Raw genomic sequence first — 20068 nt, 5'->3', positions numbered from 1 at the left:
GCGCCTGCGTTAGTGTGCACTGCTCCAATGTTCTCAGCATACAGCAAATCTATGCAGCGCACAAAATAAAATCCAACCTGAACTGTAAAGATCCTGTTAGAATGTATTCATACGCAGCCGATCCATCCATTAACAGTGCGTTACGTGGTACATGCCGCCGTTTTGCAGGTTGCCGTATCGCTATTGGGGCAGCACGGTTAAGAGAGCTAAATGCTGCTTGCTAACCTCGTATTATGGCGAAACGAACGGACAGCAATAGCAGGAGAGCATTGAAACCCCAGAACACCACGGTGGGCACCGACATCGTCCCTGTGGACAAGAAAAAGCCACACTTGGAGACAAACAAATAGAAGACCAAAACACGTGAAAAGAAATTTAACAAAAAAAGGGGTTATTTTAAGGGTCGGGTATGTGCGAACAGAAAAAGGTGAATCTGGGTGAGAAATAACACTGTGGAACACATACACAAAGAAGAGAAAAACAACATAATCACATGATAATAGAATACAATACAATATATACAGTACTAATAAAGTTAGCAAAGTGGACAGTAGCAGAAGAACACTATTAAGGACCATCCAACATTTTCTCAGAATGTTTTATTATAATAACAACACAGCTTTTGTGTTCAATTCCACTTGATTCCCTGCATTGCCACCAATCAAATGACTGCTGTTTGTCTATCTCCACCCTTTTATGTACCAGAGCACTGGAGCTGGTACCTTAGTGCCCAAAAGTATACAGATGTGCAGTAGACCAACAATGAATGACAAAAAAACAAGAGTAATTGAAATGCCATAAAAATGTTTATTTTTGACACACGGCTCGCTGCCTCTCGCCCTCCAAACCCTCCTAGAATAGATTCGATTCAGCTCCTGAACCTTCCCCTTCTCTCGTAACCCTCTCCTTCTCTCTTAAATGACCATTGTTCACTCACGACATACTGTAATCCAGGTTTAAGCCCTAACTAAATATGCCTCACACACTTCCTAAACACATTCCAAGTATAAAATGTGTAGGTTCTCACCACTAATGAATGATAATGGAAGATGATCAATGTACAGATGGAGTCTGAGTCACCGAGTAGACCTTAGCCTGGCTGTCAGGCTAGCACTAGAGGTTAGCAGGTGAGAGAAGACGTTTCTCCAAGCGGTGTGTACATAAGCCACACTGCTTGCCTGTTGTAATTCCAGTAACGATTTACAAAAATATATTAACTTGTGGTCACCCCGCCGCAAGTTCTGAGGTCGGATGGACTGTCAAAGCTTGTGCTTTCGTAGCCAAAGACACTTTTGGATCAACGCTCGATGAAAAAAACCATCAGACATGCAAGAATTAACTTTAATGAATTAAGAAACAGTGGTACATGTCTACCATACATTTGACATGTATTTATAAAACTGATTTATGATGAAAGAGATGCGTTTTCTGCAGAGATAAAGTAAAAGTTTTTTGGTTTTTTTTTACCAAAACTCCTCTAATTTGTGTGTCCATGAATGCTGAATCGTGAATCCACTGTATACAAATGCAAAATACTCCATCCCAAACTGAACCTGTACTGCTTGGTGTACACAGTGTTATAACTACTAGTAAGCGTGATGAGCAATGCAGCTTTGTCCATCGTATAGCTATTTTTCCAACACAGAATATTATTAATATTAATTCCTTGTCTTTTTGCTCTGTTTCCATTCTCTAACCCACCCCCACTACTCGCCCCATCCTCTCCTCTCTCATTTCTTTCCTTTCTTTATGCGGGATCCCCATGGGGACTCCTGTTTTTTCTTTCAAATACGCCTCTCCACTACCCTTCCTCTCTTCATGTGTCCATACAGAGAGGAGAATGAGAAGTAGGAGGAGTGCGAGATGGTGCGGAATATGTGCATTAATATATTTCATTAGGATACTAGTAGCAGAGAAACTCCTGAACAGCACCGCTCTTGATGTGCCGAGGCTCTGGCGCCGCTATCCAAAGTAGCCTCTCTCCAGGAATAGTGTCTTTGAATGGGATGTCTCCAGAGGCTGGCCGCGGGCCTCCCACTCCTATTGTCCTCCTCCACACTGACCACTCTATCTGGGCCTGGAAAGCTGGAGCAAAATGGCTTCACCTTTTTGTCTGTGTGTATTTATGATTTATGTGCTTGAGTGTGTGTGTCTGCTCGGATGCCGTGCGTGTTGTGGAGTGCTGGATTCCCAGGAGCCGCGTGCTGATGCTCGGCTCGCTAATCAAAAACATTAGGCTCCATGTAGTCACCTCCATAATTCAATATTCCACCTCTTACTGCTAAATCATGCACCCTACTTTACTGTTTGTCAGCAAACTAACAACTCTGTTATTACACTGACAAGGAAAAGGCCCCTGCACAATTACAAACCTGCAAGCAATTAAAGAGGCACTCAAGTGTTGACAAATCCTTAATTCATCACTACTTCCAGGTTCCCCTTGGCGCTACGGAAGCCTCCAGTTACACACGCGGAGGTCAGCGGAACCCTGGGATCTGCTGTTTTCACAAGGTAATCCAATCGAGGCCTCCGAAATTAGATATGCAAAAAATAAAAAAGAAATTAATTTTCTGCTGATGACCGGGTATGCAAATGATGACTCAATTATGGTGGGCTGGTGCGTTTGCAATTAATAACCTTGGAATCATCATTAACTAATATGTTTAGGAGGAAACTTGTCAGGCCAACCATGTTCACCATGCCATCGCTAATGCATTAATGAATTTGATTCATTACAGAGGGATGCCTTGTGAGGAAGGGGGAGGGATGCAGGCCTGTTTTTGACCTGGGGAATTAGTCTCAGCAACTCCTCCGTCAGTCACATTTTGCTGGCGATATTTTTCTTTAAATACAAAGAAAGTTGCGAAAAAATACACAAACAATTCACACCGATATTGTTACCCGGGGCCGCACGCTGACGTAGTGGTTAGCATGTTGGCCACACCCAAGATCTGGGCTTGAATCTCTGTGTGCATGTTCGCCCCATGCGTGCGTGGGTTTTCTCCGGATACTCTGGTTTCCTCCCACTTTGCAAAAACATGCATGTTGGGTTAATTGGTGACTCTGAATTGTCCATAGGCATGAATGTGAGTGTGAATGATTGTGAATGAATGATCTACAGTATATGTTCTATATGTGCTCTGCGATTGACTGGCAACCAGTCCAGGGTGGACCCCACCTCTCGTGAAGTAGGAGTCCTTATTTATAAATGGAATATTTTTGTAGTTAGAGCATAAAAAAACCTGTTTACAACCTTCTAGATATGTTTTTAACATTATTAGAGGCCTCCAGATATGAACTAACACCAATATAGTCACCTTTACACTTGTATTACTCAATATAATAGATGCATTATAACAAAAAATAAGCCATTTGAAACATAGATAAGACTTGTGCTTGAGTGTATTGCAATACATGTGACAGGAAGTGACATTGGGGGTTCAGCGTTTAGTTTTATTTGGATTAGTCTGGTGCTTGGGTGCCTCACCGAACATCACAGTAACATTAACCTAGAGACCACTGTAGAACTCAACATTCATTAACGGCTTTGAATGGCTTATAGTTGTATTTTAGTTCATTCAGCCATGTGTATGGGCTTGAAAATGCTTAATTTAGGCCAAGAATACATACAATTTGCATATCTAAACATATATATATATATACAAAAATATGCATATATTTTGACTAATAGGGCGACTTCATTTTTTTAAATTTAGGACTTTATTCACGTAATATTACCAATTTTCTCGTAAATTTACAACTTTATTCTCGTAATATTACAGCTTTATTATCGTAATATTACAAGTTTTTTCCCGTAAATTTACGAGAAAAAGTCGCAGTCATTTACGAGAAAGTTGTAAATATACGAGGAAAAAAACGGTAATATTATGAGAATAAAGTTGTACATTTACAAGAATAAAGTCGTAACTTTATGTTACAGGCTTTGCCTGAGACAGCTATGAAAAGGGAGGACATATGTGACCTTTGGCCTTGGGCATTTGGAGGGGGCGGGGTAAGGAAGGCGGAATTGTGAGCGCCACATGCGGGAGAAGGGCTCGACATGCTAATCTGCCCTGTTTTGCTGCCACGTTATAAATAAAAGCTTGCCGGAAGCAAGAGGAAAATTGCCCTCCTTCCTGAAATTAGTCACTTGACCAACACGTGACACGTATGAGTGATGACACGTAATCTTAGGACTTTTTTTTTTTTGTAAATTTACAACTTTATTCTCGTAATATTACAAGTTTTTTCTAAATTTTAATTTACAAGAATAAAGTTGTAAATTTACGAAATCGGTTTTTGTGTTGGCCCAAATACTCCGTCGTATACAGCAGACGAAAATTGCAACGATAAAAATGGATAAATCTATAAATTGTACAAATCTGAACTATGGACGGATCTGGCTGTGGGTTTCAATATGAGCAATAGAATAATTGAAATAGCAATGGCATACCAAGGATGGAGCTGAAGAGGGGTTGTTGTTCTGCCTTCTGACAGACGAGAATACTCTTATTGTTTCCAGCAACACCTATAAAAAGCCACTAGGTTACAGTATCACTCTGTTCACTCTTTGCTGTGTCTGTCAGGCATTCTTTCTTACATACTGTATGTATGACAGTTTAGTCATAGCTCCTATCAAATTATATTATTTTTAAAGTTTTAGTTTTACAACGGCAACAGTTTGAGCCTGGATTGAATGAAATCACTTCACATGATTTCCTATGGGAAAAATTGTTGTTTACCTAGAACGGACCCTCCCCGTTTTCCCCGGTAAACTCCCATATTTTGCCCGACTTTACTGTCGCCCTCCCGTTTAAATTGTTTCCCGTTAACTTTCATCAAAAAAGAAAAAAAAAAACTCTGTGGTACTGCCGGGTACAATGATGGTATCCATGCTTGAACAACAGCAATTTGTAAGCAGTTGAGGAATTTTCCTTATTATTTTCAAATGCAAATGTTGACAGGCGTGACACAATTGTGTTCTGGTGTTAACATTTAAAAAATTTAAATTTCAAAAAGGAGGACAAAGTCACAGACAAGAGGTAACTTTAATTCAACATTGTGAGAGTCCAAAAGTTATCTTACAGCTCATCAAAAACAATAACAATCTATACAGTAGATTTTTTTTCTTCTCTTAGAGCTTTTTAGTGTATTTGCAGTCAAAGACAAAAAAAAAAAAAAAAAAAGAAAACAGGAAAAACACACTGGCTATTTGGTTTGCATCTGTCCTTTTTGTTGTACAAAATGTTACCAATATTCACAATCAGGGTTGAGTGGAGCTTATATACGTTTTTCCAAAGAAGCCATTGATTTGTACGACAAAAGACCTTTTTTTGTGTGTGTGTGTGTGTGTGTGTGTGTGTGAAACTGATATGGCCTCTGAATCAACACAAAGTGCCTGAAAACACTCGTCTGTCAGCGAGCGCCTCTGCATTGAAATGCTGCTTAACAAAACCAGACGGAGAGAGAAAAGCCCCATTCTATGTCTGTCTGTCCAGCAACAGCTTGAAGACACACACACACCCGCGCACACACACACACACACTAAACCAAAAAAAAATCAAGAATTACAGAAATGAGCTCCTGTTTATAGATCGAAATGAAGTCTTATTGTGGACACATGAGGTGATGGTGATTCTACAGTCTGTGTGGGATTAAAATTGTGCTGCATCAGTGCTTCACTGTGCTACTTTATGTTGAACTGCAATTGAACAGCTCAAGAAGGTGACATGATGAAGCAAATAAAAAGCTTTGGACGGCCGGTGCTGTCGTATTTTTGTACATACGTTGGGCTGTTTTTGAATTATGGCTCTTTGTATTCTAGTGTGGCTTCGAGTTTGTGCTTTGCCCTCCCCACCCCACCCCACCACCCCACCACCCAAAGTTCCCACGAATTCCTATGTGGCAAAGAGACAATTGTGGCGAGACTAGAAAACTGTACATGTGATTGAAAGAAGAATGGCATTGCATTGTTAAGGCATCTAGACTGCTGGTAAAGATTACAGTGACAGAAAACAAGAGTGTAAAGATACAGTATGGAAGCAGGCATAAATAACATGGATAAAGAAAAACACGTAGCTCTCCTGGTGTGCACACACGCACGCACACGCACACGCACACGCACACAAAAAGACACTCAAGAGAAGAACCCATGCATATTAACAGTATCCATTTGAAAAAAACAAAAAGATATAGCTTTACAGTATATATTAATGTGTGTATATATTCTTTAAAAAATCTACTTCAACCAAATACTCTGAATAAGATGCTACGTTTTGCCATACCATAAACATTTTCATAAGAAAACAAAACCAAAAAAAAAAGACAGACACGTTTTATTAACTTATACAAAAATAGACAATGGCGTTGTTGGTGAGTCACATACAAAACAAAACACGTTTAAATAGTGAGCGACAACAGAAACACACGTGATGTATGTTCACAACACAACTAAACAAAGGCGATGTACAAATACAAGGGATAAATACATTATTTATAGGATATTTTACACAAAAATCCCCTTTTTGTATCCAAATCCTTGTTTTTCTCCTCATGTTTTAGCAAAACACCTACTGTACTTCTGTACTGAGAAGCTGCCTTAAGACATTTCATGTTTACATTTCAAACTAGAGCTATTGCAAAAAAAAAAAAAAAAAAAAAAAAAGCCAAATAAAACAACAACAAAAAAAAATCACCTTTTTTATATATACAAAAATATATCACATATATCACGCTTGTATTGTAGGTTTGCTAGACTCCTTCAGTACAGTACAGTGCTGGCTGGACGCACGCATACTCAGGCTTTTCAAGTTTTACTAACGTCAGCAAATTTTTTTTAAACGCTCATGAAAAGCTCCATCGTCACAGTTTTAGTAGAACAGCATTAAGGAAGGACGAGAGGCATGATGAAATAAAATATGTGGTTTGACTGTTGTTTGTGCTGGTTCCAATGCTAAGACAGATCCAGGAAGTAAAAATACATATATGCTCTTCTCATGAGGTCGGGGTGGTGGGAGATCACACTGTGGGGCATCCAACACGGTGTCAGAGAAGCTACACTAATTCAACCAAAAGGGAAATCACATGGCAAAAAGCTTGTCCCATCTTCTCCTCTGATGAAATCCCAGTGGAAAGGCCTGAGTTTGAACCGTTATCTTCACTTCCGTCTCTTCAGCTGCGCCAGCTACTACTGTGTCGTGTTCTTCCTCTTTCCAGATCCTCTACATGGGTGGAACAATCATCCCCGGAATCGCTGCTTGTGGGAAAACAGGGGGAGGAAAGCGGGAGAGAGGAAGAGAAAAAGAGAAGAGGTCAGTCATGTGATAGCTGGGTTTCATCTGTCATCGCAACAGTCCCATAACACCAACATGCTCCAGCATCTTGTCCTGCAAGGACACATCTCTCGCTCTCATTAGCTCCATTCCAGGAGGAGCCCAAATCAGAACATTTTTACTCTTCTCCCCTACTTACACCTGGCACCTGGAAATGGATGAATGACCTCTCCATACCTGCCAACCCTCCCATCTTTCCCGGGGAACTCCCATACCCCCACGTCGTCTCTGGTATTGCAGGTGACACTGGTAATGAAAGGGAGGTATGGACTCCCTATGGCCACAACATTAAGTACCCCTGCAAAATGAGAGTTGTAAAAAAAGATTCCACCTTTAAATAATAATAATGCTTCATTTTTATTGACACTGTCACAGAAGGAAGTAAATTTAAAGTTGTTTATTTTATATTTTGTATATACGTTTTAATATTATTTGATTTTTATCTGTATGTACTGTATGTGTATATATATACAGTATATATACAGTATATATATATTTATATGTAAACAATGTATATATGTAAATAATAAAAAACTGTAAGAAATGACAGTAAATTATATATTTAGTATTCATTTGATGCTTTTAATCATGTAATAATCAAGTGACGGACCTTATATCATACTGAGCACTGTTTCCTTTCCTTGTATAGTAATAATAGGCACAGTTGTCAGTTTGTCAATATGCATATACCCCCCCGTCAAAAATATACAACCAATAATAAATAGTCATATTAACATTTGTGTTACCATTTGTATTTCCGTCTTGAGTATTTTTTTCCCCAAAAATATTAAAATATTCTAACATTTAAAGATATACCAGTACAATTTATATTTCATTCTAACTTTTTTTTAATATCATAATCTTATGAAAACATGGTTCTCCTGCCTTATAGTGGAAAAACTAGTTAAAACCAAATTGCGGCGTCATATGAAAGGTTACATCAGGGCTATTTAACATATTTAGAAAGCAAAGGACCCTTCACCATTAATTAAAAATGTACCTGACTACATTGCTAATACAGTAAAAGATCCTCTATATGACGCGAGTCCTCGGCTCTTTTGAGGAATCTGCTGCAAAACCCAAGTTTTGAATTGAACTTGCAGTCATTCACATGTCCGTTTTTGCACGCGAGCCGCCAGTTGAATACCCCTGGGTAAGATGAACGTGTCAATCAAAACTGAGCGTTATTATCTGTGAAAAGGTAGAGATATTGATAGCGTTCTTGTATTGGATCTCATCAGATTGTGCAAGTGGCCCCTTTCACATCTCCAGCTCTCCTCATTCTTCCACAGAAGCCATCACATGGAAGACTTTTTCATAGAAGATATTGGCTCTCTATTGATTCCCCTCGCTCTGCAATCCACTAATTCCCAGGTTATTTCCTAAATGTCTCCAGCTTGTTGGGATTAACCCAATGATGTGTGTGTGTGTGTGAGCGTGTGAGTCAGTATGATCAGCGTGCAGTGGCCCCCGGGTCACAATGTTCAGCGCTCATCAACGCCGACAGAGGAAGTGAGGAAGTGCTTAGCTCGGAGCTCTGATAAAGATTCCCATCCATCATTTCTTTGGCCGGGGATCTCAACACCATACAACATCCTGCCTAGACGGGCTGACTATGAGCCGCATTGGATGGAAATAGGAGAGCAGAATGACCCCTGGTGGCACGACACACACACACCTCCCCACGGACAGCGGACAGAGCACAAGGCAGGAAGCAGGAAGTGAAAACAGGAAATGGAACACATATGTGATCTCACTGACAAGTGGAGCGTGACAAATAAAAAATGAGAAGGAAAGGCAGGGCAGGATGAGCTGCGGCGTGGGACACCACGGGATGGAAAGAAAGGGAGAAACCGTGAATAAAAAAAGAGGAAGCGAGGGTGAACGTACTTCAGGAGAAGGCTAGGCCCTGCAGAGAGCTGGCTGATGAGTACTTGCTTGAGTCCACAAAAGACTGATCTGAAGCCGGGAAGGACAGTGGGGATCAAGGCGGGGGGAAAAAAAAGGTGTGAAGTGGAGGAGGAAAGAGGGAATAAGAGGAAAAGAAAAGTGACAAGTTATTAAAAGGAGTTCAAAGGATCAGTATTGGAGCTTCATGAGTCACAGGCAGGATCATGTGGACCCTCCATGTCCAAAAGTGTGACGACGACCAGAGAATCGGAAATGGAACTTAGTACAAAATACATGACTAAAGCAACAGTAAGCTGACATCAATAATAGAAAAACGGACTGTGTTAATATGAGTCTTTTCCGAACGTGCAATAAACTCACACTGCGCATCACCACCAAAGTTAATGAGGAGTACACACGTTTTTTAATGTTTTAGTGTAGGTTGAGTCACTTATTTCTACACTTGTATGACACTTGAGAATGTTAAAAAAGTGCAGTATGAAGCAGACTCGCCTTCAGAAATTCACTTCTCACTTTTGTGTGTTGCGCCGCCTGCAGTACGTCACATGTCATCAGTCATCACAGGGTTGAGTAATTTTAGTTTAGTTTTATTTAGTCCTTTTATACAGTGGCTATTTCGACACAATGATACATCAGTCATGTTAAATGTGACTGAAAACATTGAGTGTACAGCGAATGAAAACACTAATTTCATTTACATTATACACTGAAAAAAAATATAACCGCAACATTTGTTTTTGCTCCAATTTTTCACGAGCTGAACTCAAAGATGTACACAAATGGCCTACCTCAAATATTGTTCACCAATCTGTGTTAGTGAGCATTCATAATTCATAATCCATCCACCACACAGGTGTGGCATATCAAGATGAGGATTAGATAGCATGATTATTGCACAGGTGTGCCGTAGGGTGGATACAATAAAAGGCCACTCTGAAAACCAGTCCGTGACCACCATTTACCTCAAATACCATATACGCCGATCCAGAGCATCCCAAACATGCTGCAACATGAGGTGATGGTCGTGGATGAATGGCATAACAATGGACCTCAGGTCACAATATCTCTGTGCATTCAAGATGCCATCAATAAAATTCACTTGCAACTCCCCCCCAATGCAGTTAAACTGCCCATTTTGGAGTGGCCTTTTATTGTGACCAACCTAAGGGAAACCTGCGCAATAACCCGTGAGGTGGATGAATAGTGAATGCTCACTAACACAGATTTAGACAGATTTGTGAACAATATTTGAGAGGGATAGGCCTTTTGCGAACATAGAAGACGTTTTCCAACTTTGAGTTCAACTCATGAATTACCGAAGCAGAAACAAACGTATTTTGGAGTGCATGTTATGGAAAAACCTACTGTGTTGGACTTTGACGGCTCCACTGACGGCACACTCATCAGCTATCACTTGCTTACCTTGCAGGCTGTTAGCGGTGGCGCTGGTGCATGTGGGTGGCGGCGAGTTTTGGGGTCGCACGACGGGGGCAAAGGCGCTCTTCTGCTTGACAGCGGCGGACACCATGTTCGCCGGGGAGAAGGAGAAGATGCCGGAGGAGCTGCTGCAGTTGGAGGGCAGGCTGGTCGACGACGCCATGGTGGGGCTGGACGGGACGACTGAGAGGTGGGGAGGGGGACATCGGGGTAAAGGTGGGGTTAAAGCGGGGCCAGGGAGGGGGAGGTCATGTCAGAAAAGAGGGATGGGGAGGAAGACGATGAAGACGGAAAAGGGGGAGCGAGACGGGGTTAGAGAGAGGGCCGAGGACAGAGGACAGGCAGACGGGACGAACAGAAGGGGACTGGTCAACGGATGATGGCAGGAGGGATAATATTTGTAACTCAGATCAAGTAGCTCACACTCTTTTAAGCAATGGCGTCACACTCTAATATTAATATGTAGTTTTTCTCCTGTGATGTTATGATGACTCATGTTGTTCTCTCTTTCTCCCTGTAAAGTCATTCCCCCTGGAGCACAACAGTGACAGCCATTTGACATCCTCAGACCCCACCTCCACTTTTGTGCCATGTCCCTATTTATTGAGATGCACCTGAATATTTTTCAGCATGGTACACTGGGTAGTGTCAATCAAAGATGAGCATTATTATCTTAAAAATGCATTATTTTGATGAAAATCATACCACTATACTTAACAAAGGGGATGGTTTTGCTAGATTTAAAGCGTCCCCGACATGATTCACCAGCTTTAACGTGTTATATGTTGTTTGTAACTATGTTCTACATTGTTGGATTTTTGAAAGCGAACGGTAAATTCTCAAATATTACATTTATACTTCATTGCGCCAGCCATGACGAGCTAGCTCTTGCTGTTCAGTCTTGTTTTCCAGAAGTGGCGTCGTTGGGGTGACATTTCTCAGCTAAATCGATGTAAAAAAACACTTCTTGAGGTAGATCGTCGACTTGGTCCAGTATGTTTTTCATCAAAATAGTCATGCCAAAACATTGTGTTACTGTTGGATTCCAAAAGAGGAAGGTTTAAGATAAAATGGACGAAGCACGTGCAGAGAACGAGAGACAGATGGAAGCCCACCTTGAGTTCTTTTTTTTTTTTTTTTCGCAGTGTTCATTTCACTGATGACTGCTTTGAAGGAACACCTTTACAAGAAGCATTTGGCTTGAAAGTACAGTCTAAATGCATTTTGAAAAAGAATGCTATTCGGCCGGCGGAATAGTACCGGGAAAAAAACAAGACAAGAACGACCACTACATCACAGTTGCCACAGAACAGACTAATTTCTTGTTTACATATTGTATTCTATACACTATTCCACCATCGCGACAAGGCTGCAAAGCATTATACATGTTACATAAACATCTTTTCACAGCGATATACTGATGGTGGGGGACGGCTGCTGAGGAAGCGGTGAAATGTGAAATAAATCAAGCTATGAAGACCCCTTTACGCTAATTTAAAACAATAATTGAAGGATAAGCAACTCCACAGTAATTTACACTTACCATTCTGTGTTTTGAAGGCAACCAGTTTCCATGTTTAAAGGCTTATGTCCATGTTCTGCAAGTTCTCTATTTCATCTTAAAATCTTTCTCCCTTCTTTTCTCCTCAAAAACTATTCACACATCGCTCAAATCCTCGGTATAATCACTGTAAACATCCTCTGTCTCGTACACCGCTATGTTTATGTAGCCGAGTGATAGTACTCCGATCGTGTCACTTCCGGAAATGAGACTGAACAGCGAAAGCTAGCTCGTCACGGGTGGCGCCATGGACTTTACATATAATTTTTGAGAATTTACCGTTCGTTACAAAAAAATTTAGCAATGTAGAACATAATTACAAACAATATATATAAATAACACATTTAAGCAAAGCTGATAAATCATGTCCGGGACCTTTTCATTATCATTAATTAGAACACTGGTATGTAGAATGAGTCCCACACACTAAAAGGGGATAAATTGATAATTTCTGCCATTTTTAAAAATTTACATTAATTTCTCTTCAAATACAAATGCATTGTTCTTGCCTAAAGCCAAAGGAAGAGTTATGGGCAATTTGTACTTAGCCCTTGGAGGAGAATCAACTGAATGTAGCGTCTAAATTGGAGTGCATTGCATTTGTATATTCAATTTCACATATTAATTTTCACAGCATTATGGAAGCTTTCATCCTTTCCAAAACAGCACAATAGCGTCTTTCTAAAGGGGCTTCAAAGTGAAAATAGAGGCTTTCTATCTACACAATGACTATTAGCTGGATTTACTATACATGTAAGTCTCTATGTTCATAAGCCAAATTCGGTCTCTCCCTCTGACATCATCCCATCCATTCATTTCTTAAGGGTTTGTCTTTTGTCTGCTAATACACTAAGAGCATTTTCCCCCTCAGTGATTTTACAATCAGCCAAGTCGTATTTCACCTGCCCTCTGATATCTGCTTCTGCCTTTATTGTTGTTATTATCCAACACTTAGCTTTTATGGCCCTTCCTGCCAAATCCTTGCAATAAAGTCATAATCCATTTATGAAGGGGCCTAACTAATCAATTAATGAAAATTGGACCTACAAAGGCAGGCTGAGGGGCCATTGATTGAAAGTGTCTGTGAGGGGCCGACGAGCCTGTTAAAATACTTGTTAACACCCAGGAATCAAAGAGCCGAAATGGAATTGCTTCTCTAGCAATTAGTTTATTGATTTAATCAAGGGTCTTTAATGTAGAGGGGGAATGTGTGTGTGCGTGTGTGAGCCGTACTGGTGGCGTGTGTGTCAGGGGGATGCTAAGGTGATCTGCTCCCCTTTGCCAATAAAGGGAGGATTTGTGTTTGACTCTGTTCTTAAAGAAACAGATGAGCCAGCTAAACGGTTCCATTTTCTCTGTGTGTGTCAAATTTGGTGTCACATGATGGGTTTTTTTTTGTTTTTTTTTTACATCCAGGTTCTGACTGAATCCAATCCAATGCCGGTCAATTCTCTTTTTTTTAAACCAGGAAACGCCCGTATTTTTCTCATTTTCCTCGGCACCCTCCCGTTTTAATAGTTTCCCATCTTTTATGACAAAAAAACATTGCAAAAGAATTTCCCTTATTTTATTGTACAAATGCTGACAGGTATATGCCGTCTGTCCCTCCTTATCTTATCGGACGCAGCTGATGGGTGGCATAGGCTCTAAGATGTGATGCATTTACTCACTAGCATACGGAGAGTTGCCTGCAGATCCATTGAGGAAGTTGGGCGAGGTGCCCAAGGTTGCCATGCCAGAGTTAGCGTAGCCATTCATGCTAGTGGAGACAGAGCTGTAGCTACTCTGCTGGGGAGTGGAGCTGGGGACATAACCATGAGGGGACACACTGCTTGTACTCCTACTGAAACCTATGGACAGGGAAAGAGAAGAAGAAGAAGGAAGAAGGGAATAGAAGAGAGAATAGGTGTTAAAGATATACAAGGAGGAGGCAGACAAAAATAAAACCATGCAATGCTGCCGATGAGAGAGTATGCATGACATCAGGAAGTGCAATCAAACCTATTGAGTGGAAGAAAGACCAGGCAGCGTTGCAAAAATGTCAAACAAGAGCTACTGTATTGTAATGCAGACATAACAAGGGGAATCAGGAAGTACGTTGTTTTCCCAAGAAAAGCATACATGTTTTAGATGTGCACTTGAATGTTGAAATATTTACTTTTTTTATACTTTTCATTTCTGAAACCAGTCTCCGGAAAGAGAAGGAGGAAGTGACGCTTCGCAGAGAACCCTCCCACTCGGAAGTACTCATGGACTCTACTGGATTCTACAGTGTCATGGTGCAGGTTTGGTTGAATTTCTGTTATTTGTTATATATTTTTTATATTATGCATGCTTGTTGAGTGGGAGGCTTTTGCTGGAATACTCGCAGTAATGCCACTCCTCTTCCGCGACGGAGCGCCGTGGCCATCTTGTTTGCTAATGTGTTCCATAGCGGAAGAAGATGCGAGCCTCTTCACCACACGTGAATGCTCAGGCGACAACGCGCAGGGACACGTCGGGAGGCAAATATAACGGCAAGTGTTTTTTGAGGTCAGATTTTTTTGAGGAGGCATTTTTGTGACACAAATGTGTTACTCTTTTGAATGGATATTGTTTTGAGAAGCCAAACTCCCCAGCACCTAAATGGAGCTACGTTCTTCATCACCAAAATCCGACCAGAACTGGGCTTAGGAGACCAAGTGGGGGGGTAAGTCTCTGTTAATGGACTACACTGCTGATGAGGATGTCATACAACTTCATGTAAAAAAAAAAAAATCCCTTTAAACAACAATCACTGCTCACTGCAGTGCCAATCATTGCCAATCAAACAATATACCTGATTTGTGGCTGATTTTTGTGTGTGTTATATCATACCAATCACAACACAATATCAGTAAAGACGGTGACGGTTCAGAAAACTCCCTGGGAGGCGTTTGAAAATCACAACTTTATTTCACTTATATTTTATAGTGGTTTACTGGTGGATGACAGCAGTAGGACAAAAATGTTTTATTAACTGAGTTAAGTTGTTGTTTTTTCCCAAACATTTTCTGCGTCATGGGCACTCTAGTAGTTTAACAGTACTCTGTGGAGACTGCCTGCGGTGACAAGCCATCGTCACACTTCTTATCTGAGAGTGTAGCAGCCACAGTGCTACCGAAGAGGACACATTGTATCGGGAGCGAGACGTCACTTTATACCTTGTGCACGGATAATGGCCGTGGTGATATAAGCCAAGAGAAATGTTGGAACAATCTTGGATGGCATATGGCGCTGTGAGAAGGCAATGAACAGATCGGAGGAGGAGCGATAAAAGAGTGATCCAAGCACTAAAACAAGGGCCTCTAACCTAACTGGCTCCTCTCCAAAAATATAAATATATATATATATATATATATTGATAAGGCAATTCATACTATTCATGTAGCCTCCTCTAAGATGTGAGGAATGGAGGTGGAGGGGTTTGGGCTACAGTAGGAGGATAAGATGAAAAACTATATACATATACAGCCCAGTTTACAAATGCTGACACAGCAGAAAAAAACACCTGGAATTGATCACTAGCGTATTCTCTAGTACAATAGTGGTTACGCTCTAACCATCAAAATAGCCTCCTCCGGAGTAATTAGCACCTATTCTCCAACCTCCTATAGAAGGACAGAGTAAGCCACAAGTCAAGCGGTGGTTGTGTTCTTCATACAAGCAAGATGTTTCCAGGAGGAAGGTTTTTGGAAATATTGGGACACATCCAGAGGCTGATCCATCCTTTCACTTTTCTCTCCTTCCCCGATACATGTGATGAATCACCCCTGACTGCACCCACATCTCTCTCTGTCAGACAGGGGCCGACCCCAGTCTAATATACACACCCCTAGGACCCACTCACATTTCTCCATCGTACCTCATCCGTGACTCTCTGGTTCTGCATTCTTTTTATACACTCGCTCCGTCTTTTTTCCCCCTCGTCTCCACTTTTCACTTCACCTAGTCACCGCCGGTCCTCGCTTCCTTGTTTTTAACTCAAAATCGAATAAAATGATTCTTGAAACACAACTGGCTTGTCTTGACAAAGCGGCGTTATCCTCGCTCACCCTGATTGGCTGTTTGTGCCACTTCCGACCCGGTGAAGGAGTTTACGGCCATCATGCCCGCATGTACGGATCCGCTGCCAAGACCGGCTAGCTGGTTGTGCCCTCGCGGCACAGTCGTATAGAGGGCCTCCGCGATGTCCGCTGCTCGTTTCAGGATCATCTCCTGGCATTGAGGGAGGATCAAAAGGACAGAATAAGTCAAGTGTTGACATGACAAAAGGGAACCATATTATTTCTAATTGGCAAGATTTTTCTTAACTGACATGTTTTCACATATACAGTTAAACTTCTACAGACACTATGGGTGTCCTATTCAGAATTAGCCTCATTTTTGGAGGGAAAATCTTTCAAAATATTGGAATTTGAGCCACCATCAGCATATCTTGTGACGTATCAGTTTAGAACAGGGGTTTCGAACTCTCAAAGGTGCCGCAAGGCATGCTGGGAGCTGGGAGTACTTCTGGCTTCCCAGCATGCTTTTGCAGCACTTGTGTAATAAGTTGCTAAAGTTATGTAGCTGGAGTTAACATAGTTGTAGTTTATTATTCTCTATTGTAGTGGTTGTTGCCCTATGTATGTTTACCTACTTTTAAGCAAGCTAAAGTGCCTCTCTCTAAACTTTGATGTGGCTCGCGGGCCGTGAGTTTGAGACCCATGGTTTAGAAGATAACCTCTAGATGTGTGTATTGCTTTTTTGGGGGGGGTTTATGTTGTTGTTTTTTTTTTTTTTACACTTATTAAAATAAAAAACAGATTCAACAAGGTTAGTGGAAGTTATGTGAATTAAGTAAGCAAATTTGTGTTTCAAGCAATAACACTTTTCTAGGGGTGGGTTTGTTCAATCCTAACATTGATTGATTGATTTTGTGGATTATTTTGAGTTCTGTTTTTGGTGAATGACACCAGGCTAGTGTAGGGTACTCCAGAGCAGCATAGAGTACTCATTCTAGTGAAACAATCTAGACCAAAAGTGTTAAGTGTACCCACGCTTGGCACATTTTGCATCCTGCCCAAAGTGGAGTGGTTAACTTCTTTTTACACTTGTGTGACAGTTAAAGCATTAAAAGAGCATCACAGTTTTTGTTACTCTTACACTTGCATTGCAGTAAAGAATGTTGAAATGTTACTTAAAACACTGTTTCCCATGTAAAGAAGCCATGTTCCAATGTACGACACAGATCTTAGAAGGAAGTTATGGTGGTTTCCATGCTCAGTGTCTTGTGTGTTTACCTGGTTATTGTGAGGCATCCCGTACAAGGCTTCAACCAGGTCGGCCGCTCTCTTTAAGATTACCTCCTACAATCAGGAGCAAAAAGAGGGGGGAGATTGATCATGATTGTGGCGGCTCAAAGAGTTCACTCACTTTCATTACATTTCACTAGTAGTGTTATGCTGTGAATGCAGAACAGAGGCTGCGACGACAGGAAGACAGCGGTGAGAGCAGGCGAGAGGAAGAGAAATGGGCCCGTCCGTGCACTTTGTTACTGGCTGGGCAGTTTTGGGGAAGCGGAGTGAAGATACCGCTAGCTGTGAATAAAACATGAGCCTGTATCGCTCCTATCAGTCAACCATCTTTTGCATCTTCTCCATCCTTCCTGCTGGATCATGTATCTCCTGCACATGATCACGCATCAATCTAACTTAGCACAACACAGAATCAGGCTGACAGCGATACCACGCTTCTCTTCAGCTGAGGCACACCTGTCTCCTGACCCTGACTGGCCCTGATAATGTTCTACATGAAGAGCCACTTTGTGCCATGAGTGTAAAATATTTTTGCAGTGTGGAATGGAGTCATATTTCCAATATCAAACATTTATTCTTGCATAGTGTTGCTGTTCTTCATGCTCATTTTCTACCACTTACCCTCCTTATTACCCTCTCTGTTCTTTTCACTCGTTTAGTCTATGTCTGTGTCTCAAGGCAGTCCTTCTATATATATATATATGTATATATATATATATATATATATATATATATGTATATATATATATATATATATATATATATATATATATATATATATATATATATATATATATGTGTGTGTGTGTGTGTGTGTGTGTGTGTGTGTGTGTGATGTAGACACCTACGGACCTACGAAACCCTTTTTAAAAGTTAATGTGCCGGGGCCAGGATATATGCTGGAGGCACGACAACCAGAAAATTGCAGCCCCCGCCCCTCCGATCCTCTCTCGTTTCGTTCTCTCCCTCGTTCTCCTCAACTAACACACACACACACACACACACACACACACACACACGCTGTGCGCTATACCCTCCTCAGTGTATCCCTCGCTGTGAACAAGCCCCGGAGCATGTGTGCTCTCTGTTCCGTGACACACCGCCTTTCAATCAGACCTCATATCGCACACACACACACACACACACACACACACACACACGCACACGCACGCACACTCGCAGCCACACACATGTGGAGGCTGTCGAGCATGCCCAGGACATGACGGGAGGGTCAGCAAAGCAATAAAGATTGTAGAGCGCTGTCCGAGGTGCTAAATTCACTCAATAATGGGAGCGCTGCCTCTGTGTTAACCTCCCATTACTAGCACTATCTGGGGGAGGATGAAAGGGAGGCGGGGGGGGGGTAAGGAGGCAGGAAAAGAGGGGGACCAGAAAGGAGGCCCGCTCGGTGTGATTGAGAAATGTAGAAGCCCGAGTCAGCTAAGTGGTTCTTTAGTATGTATGCGCCGTTCCTCGCCTGCTTCTCGCTACTTTTCCTCAACGCCAGATGCCTCCTAGGGATTGCTAGATAGGTAAATGGATGGATGAGGGGGGGGAGGAAGAGAGAAGGTAGGAAATGAGGGAAGTGTGAAGCATTAGGGCACAAACAGATCCCCAGATGGAGAAAGACAGTGTTCAGGGAAGACAAGTTAGATGTCGCGCTCCGCACTAAAAAAAAAAAAGTGTCTCAGGGGCCATCATCTCCTTTTGGAGGGGGTAGAAAATGAGACAAACATAAAAACATTTCTGAACTCTTTAAAGAAACGTGTGGAAAAAACACAAATCAGATGAGTGAAAAAAATAGTCATACAGTGGAAACTTCACCCCTTTATATTAACGCTTTATTGAAATACTGTATTCAGTGTTGGCACATCGATCAAGAATGCTCCAAAACTGCCAGGCTGTGAGGGCATCTCCTGTACACAATCTCTTTCAGGTCACCTCACTGGTTTGTAAGAGTCTGAACTCTAGTTGGACCATTTCATAAGTTATGGTCACTCATTTCATTGCTGGTTTTGGATACATGCTTTGACTCCATGCTTTGCTGTGAATATAGTGTACATTTAGTGATGTACCATCTTGTTAGTAGACCCATAAATACATTCAGGAAGTGGCCAAATTGGCAAAATATTAACTTAAACTTTCTGGAATTCAATTAATCATTGTCTTGCGTGAAAACATATGCCACAATAGTTGTTTGTGGCGGCCCAGAAAATGTGTGTTTACTTTTTAATGCAATGTACAGTGGACAGTGGAATCTCGTGGTAACTCTTTCTACGGTTTTGGATAAACACCAATGACTATAAAGTTATTATAAATAATAAACTATACTGTAATGAGCAGTGGTGCGTTTGTGGCATCAACCATCGTCAACATTTTATATGAATAGGTGTAATTCCTCATGTCCACCACAGAGGACATCGGAAAATTGTGTTTTTGTGATCGTAAAGATGACTGTGACCAAAACTACTTAAAACTATTGATTGACAACTAACGTCTACCTTTAAAAA

At 41.3% G+C, this 20068-nt stretch overlaps 1 protein-coding gene across 3 annotated transcripts in view; it reads right to left on the bottom strand.

The window, feature by feature from the left end:
* Positions 1 to 5000: 5000 nt before the first annotated feature.
* ebf1a (EBF transcription factor 1a) overlaps positions 5001 to 20068 on the bottom strand; it is a 68510-nt gene continuing 53442 nt past the window's right edge. Inside the window, exons 12-17 of one of the 3 annotated variants that reach the window (XM_054791589.1) lie at positions 17544 to 17609; positions 16314 to 16476; positions 13911 to 14090; positions 10665 to 10862; positions 9222 to 9290; positions 5001 to 7252 (exon numbers count right to left, since the gene is read on the bottom strand). In XM_054791589.1, the coding sequence (XP_054647564.1) occupies positions 9223 to 9290; positions 10665 to 10862; positions 13911 to 14090; positions 16314 to 16476; positions 17544 to 17609 (675 nt within the window). In that variant the 3' untranslated portion in view covers positions 5001 to 7252; position 9222. The other 2 variants (XM_054791590.1, XM_054791591.1) reach the window with 2 other exon arrangements.

Source organism: Dunckerocampus dactyliophorus, chromosome 11 (genome assembly GCF_027744805.1).
Source record: "Dunckerocampus dactyliophorus isolate RoL2022-P2 chromosome 11, RoL_Ddac_1.1, whole genome shotgun sequence".
Taxonomy (NCBI): domain Eukaryota; kingdom Metazoa; phylum Chordata; class Actinopteri; order Syngnathiformes; family Syngnathidae; genus Dunckerocampus; species Dunckerocampus dactyliophorus.
Note: the sequence above shows the minus strand (reverse complement) of the source record. Positions and strands in the feature narration are given on the sequence as shown.